General features: G+C 43.4%; 1 protein-coding gene across 1 annotated transcript in view; it reads left to right on the forward strand.

Annotated features, from left to right (window-relative positions):
• The window catches only part of trpc7b (transient receptor potential cation channel, subfamily C, member 7b), a 41,717-nt gene that overhangs the window by 4,765 nt on the left and 24,526 nt on the right, over positions 1–12,426 (forward strand). Inside the window, exons 2-3 of the mRNA XM_084009216.1 lie at positions 2,602–3,364; positions 9,956–10,138. Coding sequence (XP_083865342.1) covers positions 2,602–3,364; positions 9,956–10,138 — 946 coding nt within the window. The remainder of the gene's footprint in view (positions 1–2,601; positions 3,365–9,955; positions 10,139–12,426) is intronic.

Below are 12,426 nucleotides of genomic sequence, written 5' to 3' on the forward strand. Positions count from 1 at the left end.
GAATAGCTAATGATAAGAACGCTTCCTTGCAACTCAAATTGGAGTCGTATAAGTAAAAGCTGAGCCAACACATTTTTTTTTTTCATTGTAGGTTTACCTATTTCACTTCACATTAATGATGCTTGCCAATATTATATAACCCACATACAATTATCGTGGGTATTACGGAACTAGAGCTCGGCTGAATGAGAGGATTTCTTCAATGGTCCGTTGAAATATAAGAACGAATAGCAGCAGTGGTGCATCAAATTATATCTAGTGGGATGGGATGGCATACAAAGCATTTTGTATTAAAGTAGTGGGAGCTCTATGTTCTGTGATACACATGTAGGGAATAACGTCTGGTCGTCTTGGTTGCCACAATGTATATGATGTACTTATAACAGACTAGGCAAATGAGCATGATATACATATACACAATCCTTCCTTCACTCACTCATTTGTCTTAGCTCATCTCCTCCCTCCCTCTCTCTCTCACACACACACACACACACACACACACACACACTCTTTCTATCCATCCATCTCCATTACATCTGCCTCCTCCTGTCTTTGTGACTGTAATTCTGCACAGAAATGATGCAGGTAAATTGTATTTCAGATCAGAATCACAAACAGTCAGAGATGGATGGAGAGAAGGATGGAGAGGGATGGAAAAAAGGTGATGCATTGCCTGAATATAAGGTTATCTAAATGGGTTGGGAGCCAGACTGTCCCTTCATGTATGAGGAATATTCCCAATGCTTACAAATACTATGTCTGTGAGTGTTCATGTGTGGCGTTGGGGATTGGGGGAGGTATTAGCTACAGCCTACAGCACAATGCACTGTGAAACATAAACACAAATGACCTTAAGAAACAAATACCTTTCAGACATCATACGCTTCAAAAAGGTGATATTCATTGAATGCTTGGTGCACCTTTTGTGTGTGTGTGTGCGTGTGTGTGCGTGTGTGTATGTGTGTGTGTGTGTGTGTGCGCTTGATTGGCAGTTTAAGGCGTAAACAGGTGATTGCTTAAATCGAAAATCAAGAGCTGGCGACCTTTTATACCCTTTAATCGCACACTGTCAAACTCTCTCCCTCGCTCTCCCTCTCTCTCTCTCACACACGCACACACACACACACACACACACGGTCACCTCCTCTCCCACAGTGATTTGCCTGTGTGAGCTCTCTTCATATTGTCAGTTCCACTTCCTTTGACGGCCCCAGGGAATGTTTCCACCATGAGCAGGACTCCATTTTCACATTTTCTTTTAATGTCCAGCCCTCTCATACACACACACACACACACACACACACACACACACACACACACACACACACACACACACAGACACGTAAGGAAAGTTACAAATAGCTTATTGTTATACTGGATCCCATGTCATTTGTAACTGCGCCAATTCATATTACACAAAAGTGCAGAATTATATTGAAAATCATTAAAAATGATTTTGTGTGGACAATAGGAACCAATTAGGCTATTAAAGATAAAGATTCTTTTTTTGTTTGCTCAACAAGAATCGTTTCAGTTATAATAGCATTTTACAAATTCACTCTCGAGTCTAAATGAGTTATTTCACACCAGAGACTTAAATGGTTGTGGGTAACCGTTTTACACCAACGTCACCAGTATTCCCATTCCCGCTTTTCATTTCAAGGCTTACCCACAGCCAGTATCTCCTCCTCCGCTCCCACACTGTCTCTCAGTCTTTCTCCCTCTCATTTTTTCCAGCGTTGGGATACATCAAAGCTTGTTTTTTTCACTATTTGGGTCAGAGTGTCAGGCCACACAGCAGATGCAGGCACAGCGTCAGATCTTTGTGTCTCCAAAACACAATAGGAGGAGTACAGTAGTCCCTGTGGAAATTATTTTAAGTGTGATTACCAGTGGTTCTGTTTGTGGAAGGGACAGCTGGTTTTAGTCCCTGATGAAAAACACTTTTTTACCCGCTTGGTTCTGCTGTGATGTAACAGTGTGCCACTAGAAATGGGGCTCCATGTAGGAAGAAAAACAGATCAAGACTTCTTGAAAAGAGCAGAAGGCCTTGATAGATAATGACAGATTCAGCACTGGACAAACTTTCTCCTTGGATGATTCCTCCGTCGTAAGCGCCGTGAGTTTGTCATGTTGGAGCCAATAAAGGTATAACAGCTTCATCTCTCTCTTGCCAATCAGAGCTGTTGAGCTGAGATGGCCCAGCAAGTACACTTTGACCCTGGTAACGGTTCATTGATTTGACCGGAGACAGATGGCGAGATCATCGCAGATGTCTTGTTGGGGCTTTCTCCGGGGTCAGGAGAGAAGCCTCCGTTAAGCACTGCTGACCGTGTCCCTGTCCACGGAGAGCATCCACACGGGGAGACAGTAATGACTTTGTTTGCCTTGTTACACCGTGGTCGCTTTGATGTAACTAATGATTCTGTCTTTTCCTCTTGCCTCCATCATTTGCTCTCTTACTCTCCACTTTTTTCCCTCTCTTGCCCTTCATCACTCATTCCTCCGATTCGCTCTTTACCTCTTACCTCCATTTCCATCACTGTCGCCCTTGCTCTTTCGATTCTCCTGACTGTTTGCTCTCCTCCTCACTGTCTCCAGGGCGGAAGCCATGCATCGCCGGCACACCACCTTGAGAGAGAAGGGGCGTCGCCAGGCGGTCCGGGGCCCGGCCTACATGTTCAACGAACGCGGCTCGGCCCTCACTGCAGAGGAGGAGCGCTTCCTGGACGCGGCTGAATACGGAAACATTCCCGTGGTCCGCAAAATGCTGGAAGAGTCCAAAACCCTCAACTTCAATTGCGTGGACTACATGGGCCAGAATGCTTTGCAGCTGGCAGTGGGCAATGAACACTTAGAAGTGACCGAGCTGCTCCTAAAAAAGGATGGCTTGGCGAGGATCGGAGATGGCCTGCTTTTGGCTATCTCCAAGGGTTACGTCCGAATCGTTGAAGCCATTCTTGCCCACAGCGCTTTTGGCGGAGGTATCCGACTTGCTCTGAGCCCTCTGGAGCAGGAGATGCGCGATGATGACTTTTACGCCTACGACGAGGACGGAACGCGTTTTTCGCACGACGTCACGCCCGTCATCCTGGCCGCTCACTGCTTGGAGTATGAGATCGTCCACATCCTTTTGATGAAGGGGGCCCGCATAGAACGGCCACATGACTACTTCTGCAAGTGTTCAGAATGTATGGAGAGGCAGAAGCAAGACTCGTTTAGCCACTCGCTCTCCAGGATGAATGCATATAAGGGCCTGGCCAGTGCAGCTTACCTGTCACTCAGCAGTGAAGACCCTGTGCTGACTGCACTCGAGCTCAGCAATGAACTGGCAAGACTGGCCAACATCGAGACAGAGTTTAAGGTAAGGAGCTTTCTGTTTACTTCACTTTTTCTTCTGGATTTGATTGACTGCCTTGGCCAAGTGAGATATTGATGAGCGGTGAAACTTTTGTGCCCAGAGCTGAAAAGTTAGTAGTTTAAATATTTAGGAATTAATTGAGACACCAACTTCCATTTTAAAGAACATGCAGACGCAAAGATTGTTTATTTCAAAGAAATGTAACAGATTTGACGTGAGCAAAAAAGTCCTGAAGGATGGTTTCCATCACTGTCGGAAATTCAAATTTCCTACAACATCACATGCTGGTATGGAAATTTGGGGGCTCGGAGCAATAGAAAGCTCACAACGCTGTCAACACTGCCAGCAAAATGATACAGAAACCCCCCCGAGATATCTGGTGGAGCTGAACACTACACAAATCAGAAGGAAGGCAACATTAATAGTTCAGGACCCTTTACATGCTTAGTTTAATGAGTTTGAGAATACCGCCTTCGGGGAGATCGGTAACCACAGCTACGAGAAACAACTTGAAGGGACTGCTGCTGTTTTTATGATGCCTTTTTAAGATGTATTTTAATTGTGAATATTTTAGCACTTTCATTTTCAAGGTCAATTTTAAGACAACAAAATGATTTCAAAAGAGCTATACTGTTATAAATGTATCACCTTTAAGGTCGAGCTGAACTAATAAAAAAGCCTTCTGAACCCTTTTAGATCACATCCCCGGTCACGTCGTCCACCTATAAAGTTGATTCTGATTCTATTTAACAATAAATGCCACCAACCCTACAAAAAAATGGATTCCTTTGTAATTTTATATCAAAATCCAATCTCTTTTTCTTCCCGGAAAACAAAATATGACGTATGCTTACAGCTAATACCAGACAATTTCACCCAACAATATCCATCAATCAATCTGCACAGAGCCAAAGAAGGTTGTGGGCTTATCTTTTTAAGGATTAAATCAAATCCCTCCCAAAGTTATGTCTTGTCTGCTTTTCCTGTTACAAAATACATACTGTGAAATACATCACCATACAGAAGACAGATATGCTTTGGAATTATACTTAATACTTTATGTACAGTCCTTGCATTCTCTTGTTCTATTAAATAATTTTTCTTTATTTCTTCATGCGGTCTAAGCAGGAAGTCTATCAGCATTTTACTGTTCTGATCCACCGTTTACCAATGCAATCTCTCCTCAGGCAAGTTTGAAGGAAAATATGAGAGATTGTCATGTTCTTTTACTGGAGAAAAAGAGTGTCCCCCCTAGATCCTTAAGTAGGTTTTTAAATGCTTATGAAACGTATTACCGGTGATGAGGGTCTGTACAGATCAATGACATTAAGCGACATTGGCCTAGACTAATGTTTCAGAACGACACAGGAAATCATGTGTCGCCCAAGCTGACCTCCTGGTGTTGAGCGTGGATCCCAGATGATTTTGGATTGACTACAATTTGGAAGAAACCAATGTTGAAATCTTCTGAAATGACGATCATATTCCTGAATCTGTGACCTTCGATAGAGCAATCAAATTTTCCCATTAATGTTACCTTGATTGGCAAGCTGGAGGATGTGGATCATGGAGGATCCAAGGATCTTTGACTCATTGCAGCACCCCCCACCTCACCACATTATCTGTGTAACTGACGCTGAAAATCTACCACTTATATTTGGATTATTTTTTAAAACCTGGAATCAAACCTAACATCTGTTCTGAGGCAGGTTGATTGGCACGTTTTAGGCAGGCTTTAGAGATTGCAGGCGGAGAGAGAGAGACGGTTCCCTCCGACTGTGCCAGCTGGTACTCGTCTTGAATTCATCGTCTGGGGATGTGAGGACCAGCAGACAAATGAGAGTGACTCATCGAGAAAAAGGAACATCCACATTTTAGACATACGCTTTCACCAACTGACCTGTAAGGCTGGATGATACAGAAAGAATCCTTATTCCTATATTAATAAGGATAGTTTCTATTATATGCAACACGATGGCAAATCAATGCAAAAACACATATGACTGTATATTGTGAGTCCCTAACCTCCCTGTATAGAATAAATACTAAATTATTATTATAATAATTACAAAATTAAATTAAATAATGAAGAGACAAAATAAACTATCCGTTTTTGTTAGTATTTATGATTTCGTGTTATTTCCTTATTACAGCTTGCTCAAAATCATTTTATTGGGATCAAAAGCTTTTAAGATGAAATAATTATCATACAATGCTGACAGTCAGAACGACTGGTATTTGGTATGATGAGCCTCACTTTGTCTCTTTGCCAGGGAGACCTGTTGAAAGCCACTTTGCTGACTCTGTAAGTGGTTTTCACTGGCTTTAATGCAGTCTGTGAGAAATGTGCCCTCTGTGTCCAAAGCCAGCTGAAAGTTTGACTGTCGATGACGCCCTTCTTTCACCTCAAGCCAATTAATGTGCACAAGTTAGCTCCGGGGCAAATACTCACAATTTCCTCTCACGCACAGTTTATCTCCCCGATCATTTGGTACGTTTTCTTTCATGATTTGTGTTCAGTTTCTCACAGGAGTAACAGTGTATGAAGAACCAGTCCATTTAATGAGCTTAACGACAGAAAAAGGACATGAACTGATTACATACTGAATTATATTCACAGGCGAGGTCATTCATGATAGAAAGCACGATCATCGTAATTGAAGCGATCAGATATCATCCCATTTCTCATTTCTCTGCTTGTTTGTCCCCCTTTGTTCGGCCATGTGCTGCTACATTTCTTTCCCTCCGCTCTCTGTTCATTCCTGTCCGTCCTCATCCATCCTTCCCTCAATCTTTCTCACCTTTGTGTTTGTCAGTCGGCCTTTTCCGCTTGTCATTCGGTCCCCTGTCTCCAGATAAATTCATGAGAAGGGCTCACCTGAGGGACCGGAGGTGTTGCGGAGCTCATCTGTCTCATTAACATGTCATTATCATGCCCATGTACTTTCTCTTTATTAGTCTCACTGATCCTCTTCAGATCATCTTCTCATTACGTTCAAATAGCAACAGCCTGTGACAGTCTTGTTTCATTCTGGGAAATCAAAACATGGAGAATAAAAGCCAGGGCGTAGATCACGTTGTCTTGATTATGACACCCATGTTTGCTTCTTGTTGTTTTTCAACCGTCACACAGCACTCAGAGCTTATCTGTTGCCTCCACTCAGCTGCTAACGGCGCTAACGGCACCAACTGTGCAACAGCCGGCGCAGAGAAGCTCCGTTACAACTCACCTAGGGGAGGAGGAGCGACTTACATACAGATTGCCATTCAATTCAGTTCAGAATCCACTTCATTCTATGCGGTACTATTTTATCTTTCACCACCGAGGTGTTGTGACAGTACAACTTAGGGCCCAAATGCAATCACAACCAGCGGAGCGTGAACGCTTCCTGACAGTTTATTGTAGTTTGAAGACGGAGGGCTGAAGGTTTGAGTGATCTTGATATGCCTGAGGTGGGAGCTGCGAAGCAGAGGAGCTGGAGTCAGAAGATGTGGCTGGTTATTAGGTGGAGCAGGCGTAGTGAACGTGAGGCGCAGAATTAAGTGTGACTAGAGAGAGCACAGAAAGACAAAGTGTAGAAACGGAGATGTTGGCCTCGACGAACCGGTCTGGAATTGGGAGCCAGGTTTTTTTTACTGCAGTGGCCTGATTTTTGGTGAGATGAGGCACTCAGGAGGAGGGAACCTGGAGGCCATGTTTCATGATTAATATTACCATGATACATATATGATTGCAGGATGAGACACAGCCAAAACAAAGGTATATTCACACAGTCGAGTTCAAGCAAACACCCCTTTCTCACCTTGGCTCACTTAAGAAAACTGTCAAGATGCTGAGTGCTGCTGGTGGTGCATGTTGGATGCTTTGGTCGGGGGGTGGTACTGCTAATCCTCCCTGAGGACCCGATATGAATAAGAACTCATAAGAACCTCTGGACACACACACACACACACACACACACACACACCTCTTGGGTCGGAGAGAGAGAGAGGCGGAGGAGGGTGTCATTTAATTTTGCAAATCACATTTCACTCTGTTCTTGCGTCATACCAATTTGAGTTTAATTTAGTTTTAAATTAAGACACAGCCACAGAGAAAGGGAGGGAAAAAGCTGCGAAACCGATGGCTAACGTCCACTGAAGTTAAGTAATCCGATCTCTCTCCATCCCTCCTTCTCTCATCCCTCCATCTTACGTCTCCCTCCCTCCATGTTGGAGGCTTGGCTCATCTCCCCCCCTCAGTTCACATATCTGTAACCATTCTCACTCCACTTCACACGGCCCCGGCTCTATTTTCAATCTCGCCTTTCTCCTTTCTTTATCTCGGCCCCACAAGGCACAAAACCTCATCCCCTAAATTGTGATTGGATTTTTCACATATGCTTGTGTGGTGTCTTATGATGTCTTATGATTGATTAAGAAAGCGTTCTTGTACACTGTGCTACCCTGAAGCCTGAATGTAAAAAAAAAAGACGTGTAATTGTTATTGATTTCTTTCACTTAGCAGCCTAAAGGTGAAACACACCAAACACTGTCTTCTCCTCCGTGTCCCTAAATCGCCAGCAGATGCTTCCCGCCGCCGCTCGATGCCCAGAGGTTACTTTTTAATGTGCAGATAGTAATGAGCCTTTCGACTAACCTTATCATGCAGGGTTTCTTTTTCTATGATACTATTTATCCAAGCCTGAAGGTCCGGATGTTAAAATGTACGATTCAGTCATCGGAGCCGTTTTGATATTTAAGAGTACAAACACAGTGTCACTTCACAAAACTGATTACACCATTTTAAATTCAAGACCGCACGCCATCCAAGTCATACTTGGATGAACCTCCCTCGCTAAAAGAGTCGTACACCGGAGGAATGCAAATGACCGAAACCCAGTGGTACCACTTTACTGTGAAGTCCATGTCTACGACGTATTGGGAACATGTTTAAAATGCATTATAATCATTGTGGCTGTGACTCATCACATTAAAGCCCTGCTTTTGGCGTAATGCTGAAAGTGTTAACTACTTTGCATATGTACTTTATCACACCTGCTCCGAGCCAAAGAGCACCCAAAAGAAAGTCAGAGTAGAACCGGCCATTTCCCTCCGTGTTGAATTGATTGCCGAATTAATGACTTTTGCTGGGGAGACCTGTGTGAAAATATGGATGAGAGCAGGAATTTCCAAAACAGGGTAATGGTATGATTGAACACAAAACAAACCCAGTGGTGAATAATGAGGATCGCTCGTTGGGGACTCTAGAAGCCCCGATCTGGGGGGTGGGGGGTAGCGTAAGCAAGAAGGGTGATAAGTGAAGTGTGGGGTCCACAAGAGGAGCAAAGGGTTGAACCTGATTAGTGAAGAAAGTGGAGGAAAGAGGGTTGAAAGGCCAGACAGGAAATGTTTCATTGTAGTGAAGTGTGCGGTTATAGTCGACTACCAATGTTCCAGAAGTAAATGGCAATCTGCACTTTGAGCCATTTAGAATATTCGGATGAGGAAGCGCACAGTCATGAAAGATAATATTTTATCTGGTGCCCACAAGTTATTATCTTGTGTCCACAAGGTAGGATTAGGGGGCCATCACTGGATTTATTTGTAATTCTCCAAAAGTCATATCTATAACTGAGAGTGCACCTTTAGAATTGGCTTCACTCCTCCGAGAATGTCAACATGAAGGTTTAAAGAAGTTTAAACCATTCAACTGATGATAAAGCACATCCCTGTTCTGGTAAAGTTCTGGCTCACAAGCAGATGTGAAAATGTTAAAATGAAAGTTCCTCACATCAAACCTTTATTGTTTATAAGTTGAAACGGTCAAATCTGGTGTGTGCTTGTTGTTTTCTTGTGTCCTTGATAATGTAAATACTTCCATCACTCTGCTAAACTCATGGCATTCCTTTGTTGCTTCCATCTTAGGAAGACAATTCTGTTCATTGAATGGATGGATGCACTTTTTTTAATTTACATTTTGTTTTTATGTTTTTGGGCTTTCTGATAGAGTGGTTACATCGCAATATTTAGAAATTATTCAAATGACATCCATTTCCATTCATTTTTTTTATGAGCATATCCGGCCTGTGCATGAAAACTGAATGATGGGACTGCATTTAAAATGAGCATTACCAGGCAGATTGGATCACGTATTTCAGCTTTTGCTGCCTTTAAGTGCATTCTGTTGTACATCTGACTGTTGTCTCTGATAATGTGCAAAAACTGGGATCGTAACAAAGATGTAGTTACTTTCCAAGGTGAGCTTGATCATTTTGCCATGTTTTCTTTTTTTCTGACATTAAAAGATAAAGCCAGTCAAGGGGACCTCCTCCAAAGCCAAATATCATTTATAAAGATAATCTGCCTCTCTGCCTTAGAAGCAAGATCAAAGATTCGCCCAGCTGAAGCGAGTTGATTTATGAAAGGTCATGAACCAAATCACAGCATTTGCCTTTCAGTTATTTTTACACTCAACCCATATTATAATTGCAAATGAGAACAAATGTCTCTTTGAGGTTGACGTATCCCAACCCCAAACCAATAACACTGAAGACTGCTGCGTTGCCTGGAACATGCCCTTGACGTGATTGACTTTTCTTTCCTGCCCATCAGAATGACTACCGTAAGCTGTCCATGCAGTGTAAGGACTTCGTGGTGGGCGTGTTGGACCTTTGTCGGAACACGGAGGAAGTGGAGGCCATACTGAACGGCGACGTGGACCAGTGCCCTCCAAGCGCCTACAACCGACCCTGCCTCAGCCGCGTAATCCTGGCCATCAAGTACGAAGTCAAGAAGGTGAGACGAGCGAAACATAACCGAAGAACCAAGCGTACCGTTTGTAACAGACAGTGAAGAGACAGGGTTCACATCCCGTCTCAGTGTTTGCTTCCTTTATCCATGACAGTGATCTTTTATATAAACTCCACCATAAAGCAGGCGGTTCTCAACCTCAAAACATACACTGCCGTAAATATGTGTTATGCCTCTGTCGGCTGTAATGACCTTAAATATGCAACTTACCCTCATGCATCACTGAACGCCACTTATTAAATGAATCCTAATTTCATTTGTTTTGTTTTTTAAACTGCGTCTGTGGCAAAAACATATTTGCCTCTCGCTGACTATGTAACTGGTCATTAAAACACTGCGTTTAATTTCATTTTTTTTTTATTCATGCGAAATCTTGAGCACATTCAGATCCAAAAATAACTAATTTGCATATTACCGAAAACATAACGTTTTTAATTGAATCTAGCTATTAGGCTGGAGGCCTACCTCTGGGGCAACTCCATCAAATTGATTTTTCATTTCCATAAGATTTGGAACAAAAATTAGGAACAGCATCAGAGACAGAGATATCATTATGTTTAGTCTCTATCAGAGTTAAAGCCCCTAAACACTAGATCCTACATTTCCCATAATGCAGCTCAGTAACATTTTTTGTAGGACACTCCCTGCCTAAATGATGCCCAAGTCTATGAATTGATTGTGGTTCTGACTAGGATTGTTCAGGCCTCCCTAGTAGGAGGAGGAGCTAAACCATGATCATATAAACTAGACAGGCATTTATTTTGAATTTGATGAGTTTTCCAGCTAAGCAGGTTGTATTTGTTTCAATTACATCTGTCTTCAAGCTCAGGCAAGCCTGATGATATCACCATGAGATAATGGATTATTGTTTTCAGACTTTGGCAAGCTCCTCCAAAGCCACAGATGCATTATCCAACTCTTCTGCCATGCGGAGTTCTCTCCCCTGACAAGTAAAGATGATCTTGTTGTGTAGAATCATCAGATCAGAAGATGTTCATAGGGTTTTTAAAACGCACTGACAGACTAACAGTTTTACTTGATTTGATACGAGGACTTGTTGGCAGAACAATACACCCACCCTGCCAAGAGTCCTTGAGCAAGAAACTTCACTCATCCAGCTAAGTGACGAGTGAAGAATCACATCACATTACACGATTCTGATCCACAGCCTTTTGCTTGTTTAGGCTTATTTTTGTGTTGTGCATGTGACGTGTACAAGTGTGTGCGTATGTGTCCGTGAGCCAATTTGTGCAATGTACACACAGTGTGTTTGTGTATTTCCGTGCGTGCAGCCTCGGAGGGGCCCCGAGTAAACAACAAACTGGCCTCTATTTCACAGAGCTAATCCCCGCTGAGCAGAGGTGTTCTTACTAAATGTCAAACCAAATGCCTTTTCCCAATTTCTCCCTACTATACTCTCACTCTCTCTCTCTCACGCTCACGTGCGCACACATACAGCCTGTTTGACCTTCATGTGCTGCATGTTTTCTCTAATCAGTGAAATCCCAAGAGTGTGTGTGCGTTGGTGTGTTAGTGAATGTGTGTGTGTGTGTGTGTGTGAGGAGAGCGTGGTCAATACTCAGGGAGCTAATTACAGCGGGGAGAGGGTGGGAATAGATTGCTATGGCAACCAGGTGGAGCATGACTGTGTATAGTGCATGTAGCTGGACGCAGACGGGGTTCATTGGATTGGTGTACTGGCCACCGGACACCAGTGGGATACTATGTTAACTACGGTTTAGGGGGAGGTGGGGGGCCGAGGATGTCAGCTCAGATAAATGGTCCGTGAACACGATGGCCGGGACTGATTGGTTAAAGGGAGAGAAGGATCAATGGAGGGAGAGAGCGAGGAGGCCACCAAAAATCGAAGCAGGTGTGACCAGATATGTAATCGCTTGTTGGGCTCTTGAACACGTGGGGAAACGATAGACTAGAGTTTGATTGTTACTCTGGCTGACCTCCTGCTGAGCATCGATTACTCCCTTGTCCACATCCGTCCTCCGGCTGGAACAAAAACATCCTTCCCCTCCTTCCTCAACGGACCCGTGGTGGCATCCATACATCACTTCCCCGAGCCTTATCTAATAAAGCCAAACAGCAATGTATGTAAACGACCCATTCCTATTTGCTGCCTGCTCTCCTTTTTGCATAGTGTCCATTTAATCGATTTCACAACCTGCCAACTGCCGTGTTTCGTCCCGGATCAAGCCGAGCGGCAGCCGTGAATTTCAACGCATCGTGAATAATATATTCTGATGGTAGTGAATGCACAG

The sequence above is a fragment of the Eutrigla gurnardus genome, assembly GCF_963514095.1.
Source record: "Eutrigla gurnardus genome assembly, chromosome: 5".
NCBI lineage: Eukaryota > Metazoa > Chordata > Actinopteri > Perciformes > Triglidae > Eutrigla > Eutrigla gurnardus.